The 16,099-nt window shown below is 66.1% G+C and overlaps 2 protein-coding genes across 2 annotated transcripts in view; both read left to right on the plus strand.

Moving 5' to 3' along the window:
• Positions 1 to 201: 201 nt before the first annotated feature.
• Positions 202 to 3,922, plus strand: MNEG_2538 (malate dehydrogenase (oxaloacetate-decarboxylating)(NADP+); the record flags this gene model as incomplete). The annotated part of the gene is made up of 11 exons (XM_014048982.1): positions 202 to 405; positions 941 to 1,013; positions 1,188 to 1,253; positions 1,390 to 1,577; positions 1,750 to 1,819; positions 2,007 to 2,123; positions 2,344 to 2,441; positions 2,632 to 2,811; positions 2,975 to 3,133; positions 3,332 to 3,471; positions 3,730 to 3,922. 11 exons carry the CDS (start codon positions 202 to 204, stop codon positions 3,920 to 3,922), a joined length of 1,488 nt encoding a protein of 495 aa, XP_013904436.1.
• A 1,349-nt stretch (positions 3,923 to 5,271) lies between these two features.
• MNEG_2539 (hypothetical protein) overlaps positions 5,272 to 16,099 on the plus strand; it is a gene marked incomplete at both ends in the record, with an annotated part of 12,761 nt that continues 1,933 nt past the window's right edge. The window contains 13 exons of the mRNA XM_014048983.1: positions 5,272 to 5,300; positions 6,654 to 6,743; positions 7,109 to 7,220; positions 7,476 to 7,622; positions 7,898 to 8,010; positions 8,271 to 8,655; positions 9,026 to 9,103; positions 9,281 to 10,046; positions 10,908 to 12,104; positions 12,396 to 12,862; positions 13,103 to 13,414; positions 13,680 to 14,361; positions 15,304 to 15,330. Coding sequence (XP_013904437.1) covers positions 5,272 to 5,300; positions 6,654 to 6,743; positions 7,109 to 7,220; positions 7,476 to 7,622; positions 7,898 to 8,010; positions 8,271 to 8,655; positions 9,026 to 9,103; positions 9,281 to 10,046; positions 10,908 to 12,104; positions 12,396 to 12,862; positions 13,103 to 13,414; positions 13,680 to 14,361; positions 15,304 to 15,330 — 4,405 coding nt within the window. The remainder of the gene's footprint in view (positions 5,301 to 6,653; positions 6,744 to 7,108; positions 7,221 to 7,475; positions 7,623 to 7,897; positions 8,011 to 8,270; positions 8,656 to 9,025; positions 9,104 to 9,280; positions 10,047 to 10,907; positions 12,105 to 12,395; positions 12,863 to 13,102; positions 13,415 to 13,679; positions 14,362 to 15,303; positions 15,331 to 16,099) is intronic.

The following is a 16,099-nucleotide window of genomic DNA, read 5'->3' on the forward strand; positions in this document are numbered from 1 at the left end:
TTCAGAGAATATATATAGCTGTCTGAAGCCATGGCAGGGGGCGGGACTCGGCGAACGGGCTCTTGGGCCGGCGACGCAGGGCCGCTGCACCATGTTGATGCTGACGCTGCTCGCCGCGCACCTGGTTGCTGCGACGAGGTAGTTTGTGATGTCTTCACGCTCCCCCTTGCTCTTTGCACTGCAGCTGCGACGTACAACACAATGACCGCCCCGCCGCCCGCCACAGCGCCGCCCAGCGCGCTGGCAACGGCCACGTCAGCTGACAGCGCAATGGCACATCTGCGCTCGCTGGCGGCGCCGCTCGACCGCTACCTCGCCCTGCGCGACCTCATGACGGCGGACGCGCGGGCCTACTACTCGCTGCTGCTGTCGCACACCGAGGAGATTCTGCCCTTTGTGTACACGGTGCGATGGGTCAGCTTTGTGGCTGGCAGCGATGATGAAGGAAAGCCAAAAGGCAGCACACAATCGCGGGGGCATGGGCTGAAATGACGGCGGCGAATAGTCCCTGCCTGCAAAAACATGCTGCAGACACTGACTGCTGGCGCTCCCTGCTCCTTACACGCTGGGCAGCCCACTGTTGGCGATGCGTGCCAGCAATACCACCAGCTGCCGCTCAAGCCCTGGGGCCTGTACCTCTCATTGGAAGACAAGTGCGCAGCGCTGCCAAGCACCTAGGGGCAAGGACGCATGCTGGAGCCGCTGCCGCGGCTCATGATGGTACATTCATCGGCTGGGGCAGCGCACATTCGTGCACTGTTTGCCTGCAATGGCGGATGCATGGGCGACATGCCCAAGCATCCCTGCACGCATGCAGTGCGTGGCTTGAGCAGCCGCAGAAGAGGTGCTTGCTGGCGCCGCCGAGCCCCACGGCACACTCTGACCAGCTCGCTTTTTGCCGTGCTCACGCGTCCCTCTTTCAAGGGGCCGTGTCCTGCAGAAGCTGCTGGCGTGGCGGCAGCAGGACGTGCGGGTCTCCGTCATGACAGATGGAGAGCGCATCCTGGGCCTGGGTGAGGGGGGCTAGTTGGACAGGGCAGGAAGCTGCAACAGGCACTGCTCAATGCGCCTCGCTGCCGCTAGCACTGAGAGCGCTACGCCGTAAAAGGTTTACATACTTGCACTTCTCTCGATCAATTCTCCTGGTTCCTATGGGCCTGTGCCCTCCCTTGCGTGGCCCGCCGCAGGGGACCTTGGCGCTAACGGCATGGGCATCAGCGAGGGCAAGATTGCTCTCTACACTGTGGCGGCGGGTGAGCCTGATGCTCCCTGTCTGTTGTTGCATTGTCAGTCCTGTGCTGATACTCCATGAACCTGCTGTGAGGTTGCCTCTTGCCTGGCGCCCTTTGCCAACTCACTTCACCCCCCACGCAATCGTCGCGCTTCCAGGCGTCGACCCCAGCCAGTGCCTGCCGATATGCATAGATGTTGGCACCAACAACCGCGCGCTGCTGGAGGACCCAGCTTACAAGGGGCTCAGGCAGCGGCGGCCCCCGCGGGCGGAGTTTGATGCATTCATGGCAGAGGTCATGGCGGCGCTGGCAGCGTGGCAGCCGCACATGCTTGTGCAGTACGAGGTGCGGTGCATGCGCGCGCGCGCGGTAGGGGTGTGTGTGGATGCGAGGGCGACGTGGCGGGCCCGGCGGCGCCGTGCGGGGTGCCTGCAGCCGCAGTACTAGGTGCTGTTGGTGGCATACAAAGCTGTGGCAGTTGAACAGGCGTACGCGTTCCATCGCCCGTCTGCTACAGGACTTTGGCAACAGCAACGCATTCAGGCTTCTCGACGCATACCGCCACGAGATGTGCGTCTTCAATGATGGTGAGGGGTGATGCCGCAAAGCACCCTGCTGCTGAGCATGCGTGTTTGGGCAGGTGCTTGCAATGTATGGGACAGCCACAAGCGGTCTCTGGTCAGGCTCGGTGACTTGGTGTCATCATCCGTGCCAGGAGCCCCTGCCCGACCTGGCGCTGCCCCGCTCTCCTGCCGCGCTGGCTCGCATCCGCAGACATCCAGGGCACCGCGAGCATCACGCTGGCCGGGCTGCTGTCAGCCGCGCGTGCCACGGGGCGGCCCCTCAGCGAGCACCGGATCCTGTTCCTGGGCGCCGGCGAGGCGGGCACAGGTGAGCCTGCTCCTAGGAACCCTGGTCGCGCCGCACGCCTCTTGCGTGCCTCGTCCCTGCCTACATTGCAGCCTGCTTGGTTGCTCCGTAACCGAGGTGACAAATTGATGCGAGGCTGCATACTCGGATTCACGGCTCTGATCCTGCTTGTGTGAGTGCATTCTCTTGGCTCCACCAATCCATGCGGCGCACCGCATACGCATTCGATGCCAACCTCCAGGCATCGGTGAGCTGGTGGCTCACTACATGCACCTTCGCCACGGCACAACCCTGGAGGAGGGCCGCGGGCGCTGCTTCTACATGGACTCCAAGGGGCTGGTGAGGGGCCTCCCCCTTTGTCCAACTCAGCCTCACTGGCTGGGATGCGTGTCCGCCCTAGCGCCTGGTCGCCCATGCACGCGCCCTGTCTGCGAGCACTGCCTAGCCGCACACTTTGCGCCACGCGACGGCCGACCACGGCCGACCACGCCCCTGTGTGTGTTGGTGCGCCCCCTCCCGCTCATTGCAGGTGTGCGCATCTCGGAAGGCGTCTCTGCAGCACCACAAGCTGCCGTTTGCCCACGACGTCCCCTTTTGCGCCGACCTCGAGGAAGCCATAGAGAAGCTGCAACCAACGGCACTCATTGGCGTCAGCACCATCGGCGGCGCATTCAAGGAGCGAATTGTGCGACTCATGTCGCAAATCAATGTGAGTCTGCGCTGCGCTGCACCGCTGTGACTAGGGGCTATAGCAATGTGTTGCAAGGGAATTGAAGCTGGCCCTCGTGAACCCCGCTACCGTCTCTTCTCCACCTTGTTGACTGAACCCTGCTGCCCTCTTCGTCGGTTGCTCCTTCCTCCCCTTGCCTCAGGGCCGCCCCATCATCTTCCCGCTGTCCAACCCGACCAGCCAGTCGGAGTGCACGTTTCAGCAGGCGCTGGAATGGAGCGACGGCCGCGTGCTGTTCGCGTCGGGGTCGCCCTTCAGCTCGCTGCGCGACAGGGCGGGTGTGCTCAGGTCCCCAGCGCAGGTGCGATCGCTGCTCAGCTGCGGGGTTCTGACTCGGCTTCTCCCCTCTGTCTTGCCATTCGTGTAGCCCCCACTCTGTGCTGCCAGCGCATCCCTCACGTTGATGCCCCCAAAATCTAGTTGCATACCCACGCATACATCTAGCTCACCCTTTGGACATGCACAAACGTGCATTCGAAACGTCAACCTGCTCCTGCAGGCCAACAACGTGTACATCTTCCCGGCGCTTGGCTTTGCGGCGGTGGCGGTGAACGCGCAGCAGTTGACTGATGAGATGTTTGTGGTGGCGGCAGAGGAGCTGGCCGGCATGACCACACTCGATGATGTTGAGGCGGGCAGGTGCGCATGTGCAGAGGGTTGCGCACTGGTTCTAGAAATGAATGTTGGGTCCAGTGCTTGTTGGCGGCTGTTGGCTAGCAGAGTGCGCGGTGCTCCTGGGCTCGCATTTTTTATTTTTGGGAGAGCAGTGCGCCCTTTTCTGTGGAAACTGTCCTGTGCGGCAGAAGCGACCTTGTGACTGGCAGTGCTGTACCAGGGTGCCTTCCTCATCATGCGTTTGCCCCTTGCTGCTGCCTCCCCCCTGCTTCTGCGCTGCAGGTTGTTCCCTCAGTTTGCGTCCATCCGCGCTGTCAGCGCGCGGGTGTCGGCTCGGGTTGCGAGCTTCGCGGTGGCAGAGGGCTTTGGCACTTGCCCTGCGGGCGTCCGTGATGGTGCGAGCTTGGACGAGTGGGCGGCTTACTTCAGCCGCAGCATGTGGGGCGCGGGCGTGCCGATTCAAAGCAAGCTCTGATGCAGGTCTGTGCGGCGTTGTTTCCAGCATATCGCAGGGCTTCAAAGGCACTTTGCATTTTAAGTTGGAGAGGCAGGCAGATCGAGTGTCGCCTGAATTGGTTGCTTTGGGAAGCGCGCTAGCAGCGCTCTTGGTGTCGATTCTATGCCAGATAACGATTCACATGGCAGCTGCAACATTGCTGCCTCTCACAAACGTTCAGCATCGCTGTTTGGCAATTAGCTTCCCCCACATTGCCCTTCCCTATGCTTGTACTTCGTGTCGCTCTTGTCACTACGCGCTTGACGCAGCTGCTGTGCGTGCTTACATGCCGTGGCCCCGTTTGTCGGTTACCTGTTGAGATTTTTGTGCGATGGCCCCAGGGGGATGACAAGGAGGTTGCAGGGGCAGGGTGCACCGCTATGGATTAACAGCCTGGAAGGCACAAGCACGAATCGGTTGCAGGCTGTGGGCAAAGAAGGTTATCGCGGCTCAGCAGCCACGTCGGGCGGTGCAGCAGTACGGTAAACCGCAGTCATGGTGTAGCTCGTGCCACCTGCGGTCACGGCAGCCCTCTGTTCCTAGAGACCTAGTCTTAGAGCACTTGCAAGCACCTTGTCGGCAGGCTACTTTGGACTCGCGCTGTGCGGCATCAGATCACGGTTCGCGTCTCGGCGCCCTCTTAGGCGCTTTCAAATGATCGAGGGGCATAATAAATTACCTAGCTGACAAGCCGCCGCCGCGTGGTGGCGGGTGACGCAGCGGCATGAGGGTTGTATCCCTGTTCACTGGGTGTGGGGGGCTGGACCTGGGCCTGCAGCAGGTGCGGCGCCCACTCACGTGGATGGGAAAACGCGATTTCATGATTATACCACGTGCATCTTGAATAGCTGCTCGTGTCCAGCCCTGTCCGCCCGCGGTCGCATCCTGGCCTCGCTGTGCTGGCGTGCCACACACGGGCCGTGGCGGTGCCGACGCCGACCATGCTCATTGCGAATTGAATCCAAATTGTCAGCTTGCGGATGTAAGTGGTTCCCTCCGTCGTGATTGTGTATCGCAGGCCGGGCACCAGATCATCATGCAGTGCGAAAGCGACCCCGGCGCCCAGCAGGCACGTTGTGCCAGCCGCAGTCGCCCGGGACATGCATGCCATGCGTGAGCCATGCGGCGCCATGCGGGGCACTGCAGGCCCTGACGAGTCCTGAGCGCTGACCTTACATATTTCAGCATGTCATGGCAGCATGACGGCTGGAACACCCATTGTGTTGACCCTGCCCCTCACCCGCGCCCAACGCCACCAAACCCCGTGGTGCATGATCGCGCCGCGCAGGTGCTGCGCAAGGCATTCCCAGGCGTGCTGCTCGAGCCAGATGTCTGCGGGCTACGCGCGCTGCCAGAGGTGGGTCCGATGGGGCCCACCAAACCCTGCCTCGACCTGCGAAACAAGCGGACACAAGGGCTGCTGCCGGCCGCCCCCATGGCTGGCCGCCGCCATGCGCAACGGCGGCCGCGACCTCACAGACCAACGATACAATTTGCTCGCGGGTTCCTGTTCAGGGTACGGAGGTGCTGGCGGCGTCGCCGCCCTCAGGGGCTCCAGCACCCAGGGCAGGCGGCAAGGCCGGCGTCGACGCGCACGTGAGTTTCCCGAGAACCTGTGATGCACTCCTGACGACGCGCCTGTCCTCTTTCTGTGCACTAGATCGCTCGTGTCGCGTTGCACCTGTCAGTCAAGGGGTCGCCCAAGCACCATCGCACCGATTTGGTCGTGCGTCCTGCCCTGCTGAGGGCCCCGCCCCACCACGAGCAACCGCCGCCAACCGTCCCCTCGCTGCACAGTGCCTGTCAGCCCTGTGCCACGTGCTGCGGCTGCTGGACCAGGCAGCCAGGGATGGGAGCCACGTGCCCTGGGTGCTGCTTGAGCTGGTGCGCGCGCCCATGCCAGCTGCTTTCACATGACGTCCCGTTTGCAGCCCCGTGCAGCCACTCACGTCAGCCGCGTGGTCGATGCCTGTCGCTTCGCAAGCCATGCTAGCGAGTACGCTGGGGCGCAGACGCGGCCTTCAACTCTGCATTTGCTACAACGCCCTGTTATCCGCCGTCCACACCAGCCCCCTGCTCCCTCTTTGGGCCCCTAGCCCTTGTCCTCCCTTGAGCAGTGGCACGGCGGCTGTCCCCTGGTTGCCAGCGTCGCGGCTGACTTGGAGCGGCTTGGATACGCCAGCTGGGCGCAGCGGGTCATCGGCAGCGCGGGCTTCGGCGTGCCGCTGAGCGTGCGGCGCGTGGTGGTGGTTGCTGCGCGGCACGGCGACGCGCGGGACGTGCTGTTGGCGCAGGTGAGCGGGCGGCTTATGAAGCATGCAGAGTGGTTGACATGTGTGAGTGTCTTTGCATGCGTGTGTGCGTGGATGCTTGAGTGCCGTGTGGTGCACTGCCATTGCAGGACGCCACCAGCTACCAAGTGCCTGTACCACTTCCACAGGGCCAACACCGCTGCCGTGGCGCGTGCAAGCAGCTTGCTGGCGCCGACTGCTGGGAGTGCTTTAGGTGGGACCAGCGCAGCGGCTTGACGTGCGTCATGCAGCACAGCGTTGATTACGTGACGCCCGCCGCTCCCAGCTTGCGACGACAGCCACGCCAGCCCTGCCTGAGTCATGTAGCCACAGCCGTGAGTCCATCCAGGGCTGATACAGCCCTTTCAACTCCTCCCCCACTGCCATCATTCGCACAATGTTGGACGCTCCATTCTCAGGCCCGAGGACAAGGAAGTGTTTGCGGCTGAGGGCCAGGTCCGCCCCCTGATCCGGGACTCGTACGCCTGCGACGGCACCAATCAAGCCAGGTGGGGCCGTCGCGCGCATTCTAGGCGATTGGGCTAGAATGCGCATTGCGCGGATCTGGCGTAGCACCAACCTGTCTCTCTTGTTCCGACACAGCGGGTGTGCAGACGCGCACACGTGATGTGCACACAAGCGCATTGCACAAATCATAACTCTATGCAATCACCACACACACACACACACACACACACACACACACACTGAGACACACACACACACACACAACACACACACACATGCACGCACACACGTACACACTACAAGCGCAAGTGTGCCTCTAACCCATGGTCCGCTTGTGGCACACAACCAATGCAAGCTATTTTAATCCCCCCTTGGGCCCCACCTCACCTCCTCACTCCGAATCCAGCCTTCCCTCCGTGGACCACGTCGACGGCCTGCCATGCGAGGGCGGCGTCTGCCTGCTGCTCAACAGCGGCGCGTTTGGCATGCTGAGGGTGGAAGACGCGGAGCGCCTGCAGGTGGGCCCTGGGGCCAGGGCGGCCCCCAGGATCTGCAGCTTGAGAAAGGGCAGTTCGCCAACCCTTGGGAGAAATCAGCCTTCCAGCTGGTCGCCAGGCGGGACGCGCTTTTTTGAGGCAGGAAGCATGGTGGCCGGAGGCGGCGGGCGAATCGTCCCTCCTGAAGCAGGGAGCAGGCCTCGGTCTTGGCCTGCTGTAAAGCATCTGGTTCTAGTAGTCTGATAGTTACCGGCCTTTGTGCCTTCACATCCCTAGGCCCTCCCGGAGGGCCACACGCGGCCCTGCTACCCGATCCAGTCCCCGGGTGTCGGCCAGCACCGCGCGACGGTCAGCCGCGACCAGGAGGCGCAGGCGCTGGAGAGGCGGCGCCTCGCTCTGATTGCCGCCGCCACGAACGTCAGGGTAGGGCGGTGCTGGAATGAGTCTTCTTCAGCAATGGACAGGGCCCTTCCCCTCAGCTGTGAATGCCACAGCACTTCAGGCTTCCTGGTGGCATGTGCCGCCACAAGCATTCCGGCGCGTTGGCTGTTCGGCTGCCTGGCCCAGCTGAGCTCTCGTGCGGCCTCGGCCCAGCGGCACTGTTCGGCTGCCTGGCCCAGCTGAGCTCTCGTGCGGCCTCGGCCCAGCGGCACCCCGACACACGCCCGCTCGCACGCGGCGGGGGCGGTGCTTTGCAGGTGGCGCGGTGGCTGGGGGAGCGCCTGGCGCGGCCGTGCGGCGCCAAGTACCTGCAGAGCGCGCGCGACGTCCCGCTGCCCACTGAGATGCAGTCGCCCTCACTGGACGACGGGTGAGGCCCCCGCTGTGCTGCACAGCAGTGTTGGTGTTGTCACAGCTTCAGCGCCGTGGTATCGGGGGACAGGCACGCGTGTGCCTCTTGCAACGCCAAGACAGGCGACCGCCGGCAGCCCAAATACAGGGGTCGTGCAGGGCGTTGCCGGGCACTGATTCCTCACTGTCGTTGTCCCACAAACGTGCCAGTCCGAGAGATCAGACAGCGGGGCCCCCATATAGCCCCTTGCATTGCCCCCGCGTCTCGCGCCGCCGCAGGCAGCTTCTCGAGGCGTGGCAGCTGCGGGACGACGCCCTGCACGGGCGCGGCGCCGCGTCTGGCGAGGGGCTCTTGGTGCACCAGGCGCGCCAGCGCCGCCGGCAGCAGCGCCAGCAGCAGACCCACCAGCGTCAGCAGAAGCAGAAGCGCCTGCACCGCAAGCGCCAGCGGCAGGACGGGGCCGGTGGCGTGGCGGCGGCGCCGACGCACGAGGACGCGGTGCCCGAAAACGACGATGATGGCGGTGACGAAAATGGCGAGGCCGGAGTTGAGCAGGACGAGGATACTTGCGACGCGGTGCTGGCCGCCAGGAGCGCGGCGATAAGCTCGTTCGAGGAGGGCAGCCAGACCTGGCCGCAGGCCGCATGGTACCTGGCTGGGCAGGTGGGTGGGGTTTGGGGCCAGTGGGTCGCGGGGTTCGGCAGCGGCGGGGTCAGGGTCGCCCGTAAGGGGCTGCCGGCGCTGGGCTGCATGCACCTCAATGGGAGTATCACATATGCCGTATCAACCCTGCCCACATTAATTGATCGCATGGGCCCTGCCTAGAAGTGTGTCCGTGTCAATTGATCGGCACTGCCCAGAAGTATCCATGAATGATGTCTGCTCAGAGGCCCTGCGAAGGGATGGGCCCGGCCTGGAAGAGGCGTACCCTGGGTGGCTGTGGGCCCCGCCTCTGCCAGGGGCGCGTCGCCCACCCGCCAACGCCTGCACAGACCCAACAACCGGCCCCGCTTCCGGTCTCCCTTCCCCCCAGGGCCGCTTCTGCGCCGGCGACTTGTCAGAGTCTCCTGTCAAGGAGTCCTTCATCCCCCTGGCCGATTTCATCGACAAGGTGGGGGCATCACACCGCCGGGTTTGTCGCCCCTGTTTTGCAGCCGTGAGGGCATACATGAAGGCCTCCCGCTCGCAGCGCCGCTGCGCAGCGCCTGAGCTCCTTGCCTCGCGCTGCGCACATCGAACCAGCTGCTTCAACATTGATTCGAATATCCTCTGCGCGCCCGCGCTGCAGGTCGGCCGCTTGCCGGACGGATTGTCCCTGCAGGGATTTGTCAAGCATCTGAAGGACAAAGGCCTGGACATGAGGAGAGCCGAGCAGCAGCTGCTCGGCACCTGCCCGCCTCAGGGCCGCCCGGCCTCTGCGCTCGCCGGCGCGGCGGCGGCGGGCGCAGACGCCGAGGCGGCTGCGCTGCGGGAGCGGATGGCCGCGTGCGTCGGGGTGCTGGCTTGGGGGCGCGTGCCGCTGCCGTTGCCGCAGGTTACAGCGGAGATCCAGGCCGCGTGGGCCGCGCGGCCGGCGGCGCCGGCGCCGGCGCCGCAGGCGCAAGCACAGGCTGTGCTTACGGCGGGCCACCGGATTGCGCAGCTGCAGGCGCACCTCCAGATGCAGCTTGCCTGGGCCGCGCGCTCACGGGCGCGGGGTGGCGGCGGCGGCGGCGGGGCTGGCGGCGAGGCGCACGGCTTTGCCACGACGCCGCTGCTGTTCAGAGAGTGGGGAGCGCCGCCGGCGTTCAAGCCGGCACTGCCTGATGAAGCCCTCAGTGCAACCCACAGGGAAGCGCGCAAGAAGTTGCTGGAAGCCTTCATGCCCGCAGCGGACGGCGCAGGCAACCCAGCAAGCGGGGGCGAGGCGGCGGGGGCCGCCGCCGGGGGCGCGTGGCGGGGCAACAGAGCGTCACCATTCGCTGCTATGGAGTTGGCCTGGCGCGGCACCGCACCCGCTGCAGCCGGCAAGGGTGGCGGCGTGGCTAGGAGCGGCGGCGACTTTGGCGGCAGCGGTTCGCTGGCGAGCGCGCTCACCGCGCCGGGCACGCCTGCGCTGGCCGCCCGCCACGCGGGCCAGGCCAGGCCGGAATCGCCGAAGGAGTTGTGGGCCGACGGTGCAGCCGGCGGCGCCGGTTTGGTCCCAGACGGTCACACAAGTCCTCGGGGTCCGCAAGGCGACAGCTGCGGCGGTGGCATGGATGGCGCAGGCGTAGAAGCATCCTGCCCAGAGGCGGGGGGAGAGGAGGCCGGTCTGTACGAGGTTTACAGCCGCCTCCCGCTCCTCACAGCAGGGCCAAGCCGATGCGGCAGCCACGGCAGCCCCAGGCATGCAGGTGCAGACAGTGCAGCGGCACCCACGCAGGACACAGCGGGCAGCGCCGAGCAGGATGGCGGGCATCTGGGAGCGGCTGAGGCGCCGGCGGCTCTGGAGCATGCTAGCCACGCCGACGCCGATGCCGAGCTGCGTCTGATCGCGGCGGCAGCGGAGGGTTTGCATGGCGGACAGCACCAGGGGGCAGAGGGGCAGCAAGACAGGCCCCAGCAGGCGTTACAGCAGCAATGTGTTATATCAACAGGCTGGGCAGAAGAGCAGGAGGAGCAGCAGGAGCAGGAACAGCAGCAAGGCAAACGGCAACACAGTGTTCAGCAGCAGCAGCAGCAGCAGCAGCAGGAGGTACAGCAACACCATGGGCAGCAGCAGGAAGGGGAACACAACGAGCATCAACAAAAGTCGCACCAGCAGGATGCGCAGCAACGGGCAGGACTGCAAATGGACAAGGAGCAGCGGGAGGAGGAGCAGAAGGAAGAGCGTCCAGCAACTGAGAAGGCCTGCTGTGAGACAGACACAGGGCCAAACGGCGCGCGTGGACCAGGCAGCGCCGATCCAATGCAGCAGCGCGAGATGCCGCCGCGTTCCAACACGATGCAATCGAGAGAGGAGCAGCGGCAAGAGCGGGCGGAGCAACGGCAAGTAGAGCAGCAGCAGGTGGAGCAGCGCCATGCAGAGAAGGGGCAGGTGGCGCAGCGGCCGGACGCGCCGCTGCTCGCTTTCGAGGAGCGGCTGACCCGACAGCCTGGCGAGACAGACGAGGGTGGCACAGGGGAGGCAGGGGCGGACAAGGACACAGACCGGCCGGCGAGCAGGGCACAGGACACAGGCAACACGCAGATGGAGACGGCTGAGGAGCGCTACGGCACGCCGCTGCACCAGCCGGGGACCCTGGGCTGCCGCGGCAACGGCCTGTGCTCTGAAGCGTTTGAGGCGCGGCGGGAGCAGCTGCCGTTTGAGCAGCCGCCGGGCATTGAGGTGCGAACAGCGGGTCTCCCCAGAGAGGGCGCGGCCGCCGTCGCTGCCGACGCCGCTCACCGCGCCAAACCTACAGATGGCAAAGCGTCGGACGGCAGAGCTGAAGCAGGGGAAGGGCCCGCTGCGGAAGTGCAGGCGCTTGATGGGCTGGCAACGGGCGACGACGCGGCGGGATTGGCGCTCTCCTTGGTCAGGAGGGAGCCCCTGGATCCCCCAGCGGCGTTAGCCGAGGACAACACTGCCGCGGCCGCCGTCGGGGCCGCCGCCGCGGACCGCAGTGGGGGCACGGCCGCGACTGCTGACGACGACGGCGGCGGCGGCGGTGCGCAGGGCCCAGCTGCGGCGGCCCGCGATGAGCCCCCAGCGCCGAGCGCGGCTGACCCCGAGTCTCCAGGCCTCTGGTGGCCGTGCGAGGTTGTGGACCCCTGGGCGCCGCCAGACAAGTTCGAGCTCCGCCTGCAGCACCTTTTGGCGCTCGCCCCGGCCGACCGCGCCGCGTCCGTGCCGCCGTCTCAGCTGCGGCGGCTGCTGGGTATCCTGCACTTCCACCCGGCGCTCGCGGTGGCGGCCACGGAGGCGGCGGAGGGGACGCAAGGCGGGGCAGCGGGCAGCGACCCGTGGGGCTCTGCGGCGGCGGCGGACCCGAGAGCGCCGCCGCCGGAGGGGCGGCTGCTGCTGGTGCTGTGGTTTGGCACTGGCAGCTTCGAGTGGCGGCCAGGGCAGGAGCTGCTCCCTTTCTCAGAGTACCGCAAGCACATGGAAGGTGCGGGGGCACGGGTGCCTGGTGTGAGGGCACGGGTTGCTTGCAGGTGCCAAGGATTTGGGAGGGAAGGACGGGCCCCTAAGCATGATAGGAGGGGGATGCCCGTGAAAAGTCGAAGGTCATGCGCACGCATGGTGGCTGTTGGGGGCCCGCCACGCAGCTGAGTTTGAACGCAGCAATTCCTTTTGAGCCCTTGCCCTTTATACTCCAACAACGCTCGACCGACAGGTCTTTTCATTTAATTTTCCCCATTCTGCCGCCCGTCTTCGCCCCCCCCCCCCCCACATGCAGCTCACGCGCGGCTCCTGCAGGCGGAGGGCCTCCTGCCCCGCACCTACCCCGCCGCCCTGGCTGAGGCCGTCGGCGCTGCGAAGCTTCAGGGCGGCTTCCGCGGCCGTGGCAAGCACCTGCTCATGAAGCCCGCTGACCTGGCTCGCATGGTTTCGGGCGCGCGGCCTCCGCCTCTGCCGGAGGCGCCCTCGGCAGGGCTGGCTTTGCTGGATGCAGCGAGGCTGCAGCTCGCAGCCGCAGCGAGGCGCGACGCGCTGCTGCTGCGCGCGGCGCAGCAGGCGCCGCTGCTGCCGCGGCTGTTCGCACCACAGGCGGCCGGCGGCGGGAGCGGCGGCGGCCGCGCAGCTGGCGGGGCCGGCAGCGGAGGGCTGACGCGGGCGCCGCAGGTGCTGCCCAACATACAGCGGTGTGGCGAGTGCCGCACCTGCCTCAACAGGCAGCTGAAGAAGGCGTGCCTGCGGAACAAGGTGTGCAGCTGCCGGCCACACGCGAGCGTGGGCAGGCTGAGCTCTCACGCCGTCAACTGGCTGCTCGAAAGTGCTCAGGATCGCACTGCTATGCAAGCCCTGCACGCAATCCTGATGGGCTTGAGGCAACCTTGTACTTGCCTGCCAACTAGTGCTCTTCAAGGTATCCCTGCTGACATCCTTTCAGCCACACCCTCAATTCCAACGCCCATATCACCCCCATCTTTGCGAACGACTCAGCTCATCCGGACTGAGATGGTCAAGGTGGTCACTGGCACCGGGGCTCCCCACACGCCTGGCAACCTGCCTACGCCCTCGGCCATGGTCGCCACCGCTGCCAACGCCGGCAGCGATGCCGAGCCGACTAGTAAACGCTCGGCACAGCTCATGCTGCCCGCGCCCCCTGGCGCACCTGCAGCTGGCGGCGTCGGCCACAACACAAACGCGGGCTCCATGGGCGCCCTCATGTCTGCAGTGGCGGCCCGGGGGTTGGAGCTGGAGATCAAAGGGGACGCGTTTGCCCTGAAGCTGCCGCCCTCGCGGGCGCCGCAGGTGCTCCCAAACCTGCAGCGGTGCGGGTCGTGCGACTCCTGCAGGAACCGCCACATGAAGCGCGCGTGCCACAGGAATCAGGTGCGGTCAGCGGACACGCCCCCGGCAGCAGTGCGGGCTGCGAGGCGCGCTGGCACACGCAGCTGCGTGCGTTGCTTCAGGCGGGCCCGGCCGCTTGCAAACCTGCAGCTGGCACCCTTCCTGCTGCAAACCTAATTGCACAACATCGTGCTTCTCAACTCGCTTGCCACCCCCCTTTGTTCAGGCGCTGAGGGATGCCATGCTGCGCGCCACAGCCAGCGGCACACCCCTCCCACCCGAGCTCGCGGCAGCTGCTGCTGCTTGCACCCAGGCGCCTGGAACCTCGTCAGGGCAGCAGCAGCAGCAGCCGCTGCTGCTGCAGGCACCGCCGGGCACGCACGAGCGGCAGCGCGCGCTGCGTGAGGCGCGCGTGCAGCAGCAGCTGCTGCGAGCGGCGCATGCGCGCGTCCTGGACGATGATGGATGGTCAGATGGGGAGCAGGGGCAGGCGCATCTGGTAGAGCAGGAAGCAGAGGAGCAGCAGCAGGCGGAACAGCAGCAGGTGGAGCAGCAGCAGGCGGAGCAGCAGCTGCAGCAGCAGCAGCAGCAGCAGCAGCAGCAGCAGCGGCAGCAGGAACAACAAGAAGAGGAGCAGCAGCAAGAGGAGCAGCACCAAGAGGAGCAGCAGCAAGAGGAGCAGCAAGAGGAGGAGGATCGCCAGGCAGAAGAGGATCGGCAGCAGCACCAGCACCACCTGCAGCAGGAGCAGCGGAGACAACCGCATCAGCCGCAGCTGCAGCAGCCATCGCCACGGGAACGTCCGGATCAACAGCAGGAGGACGGACTCCCAACAACTGGGGGAGATGAGCAGCTCATGCCGAGCGCCGCCCAACTTGCCGACGAGCAGCACATGCATGGGCACGTCGGTGAGGGCGGCGGCATCACCCCTGGCAACACTGAATCGCTTGCGCGTGGCAGGGTAGCTCGCCCTGACGACCACGAAAGGCACCGCCGCCAGGAGCAGCGTCGGCATGAACGACAGCAGCAGCAGGAGCACTCATGGGTGGAAGGGCACCAACAAAAACAGCAGCAGCAGCAGCAGCAGCAGCAGCAGTGGCAGCAGCAGCAAGAAGGGATGGCTCACAGTGCACAGTCTGAGGGTGACGATCGTACGGACAGTGGGCTGGCGGCCGCCGCCCAGAGTCAGCAGGCCAAGAAGGTGGCGACCGTGCAACCAGACAGTCTTGTCTGCAGCAGCAACGGCGACGGCAGCGGTCACAGCAGCCACACAGCCGCAGCTGATACTAGCAGTAACCCTCTTCCGCCGCCGCCGCAGCAGCAGCAGCAGCAGCAGCAGCAGCAGCCGCCGCTCAAGGCCAGCAAGACAGCACGTGCGCAACAGCTGGCAGTGACGAGCGTGCCCCCGCAGCGCTGCGGCACATGCAAAACCTGCCTGAACCGCCGCCTGAAGAAGGCGTGCATGATCGTTCAAGCAGCCCGAAGGGCGGCGCTCGAGGCGGCAGGCCTGCCGCCGGCTGCGCCTCGAGCGCCGGGCCTGCCGCCGGCTGCGCCTGCTGTCAAGCGCGGCGGAGGCGCCATGAGCCCAGAGCCGGGGCTGGCAGACGCCGCCTTGGACTTGATTCTGGGGCTAGGCAACCAGTCGTCTGCATCCGGGCCACCATTAGCCCCGAGTACACCCCTGTTGGCAGGGCAGCCTCAGCAGGAGCTGCGTGAGGAGCCTAACGGCGGCGCGGTCCAGCTGCCACCTCAGCTGCAGGTGCAGAGGCCAGCCGCTGCCCAGGCGCGCGCAGCGCCGACGCAGGCAGGGGCGTTCGCCGCTTCCCTCGTGATGATGTCACCGGATGCAGCGGTGGCCGCGGCGCGCGCCGCGGCAGGTGCGGCGGCGGCCGCAGGCGGAGGGGCGGCGCTCGCGATCGCGGCGACGCTACCAAAACTGCAGCGGTGCGGCGAGTGCCGAACGTGCAAGCACAAGCACATGAAGCGCGCGTGTCTGCGCAACAAGGTGGGCCGACCAGCAACGGTGGTTCATGGGCATTTGCTGGCGCAGATGCTCATCTGAACTCTGCTGTGCAGTGTTTTCGATTGTCCGACGACTGCTGCAACGGCGACCCCCGCTCTCTGTGCGGCGTTGCTGTGCTCCACGGCTGCGCGAATCTTACGCACGCTCGCCGCCGCACAACAAACTGACCCGCAGCTCATCAGGACGGCTCTTGAGGGTGTGGCACCCAAGCAGGGCGACGCCAAGTCCCTGCTGGGCCCAGTCAGGGCAGCCGCGCCCCATATGCAGCCGTCGCAGCAGCAGGGGCAGCAGCAGGGGCAGCAGCAGGGGCAGCAGCAGGGGCAGCAGCAGCAGCAGCAGCAGCAGCAGCAGGGCCTGCAGGATGTGGAGGTGAATGAGAGGCCCCTGAAGAGGTCACACAAGCGCCAGCGCCCAAGGGAGCCGCATGAGCGCGTGGCGGGGCCCCTCTTGCGGTCAGACTTGGCAGCCATCAAAGCAACCGCCAACCCTTCAGGCGATGCTGCCGGCGCGGCAGCGCGCTCAGACGAGGGTGGCGCAGGCTCATCCGGCAGCGGCGATGCCCAAAAGGGGCAGCAAGCGCTGGGCACCGCCACAGCCACAGCCACAGCCACAGCGCCGGCGGG

Source organism: Monoraphidium neglectum (assembly GCF_000611645.1).
Source record: "Monoraphidium neglectum strain SAG 48.87 unplaced genomic scaffold scaffold00290, whole genome shotgun sequence".
NCBI classification, from domain to species: Eukaryota; Viridiplantae; Chlorophyta; class Chlorophyceae; order Sphaeropleales; family Selenastraceae; genus Monoraphidium; species Monoraphidium neglectum.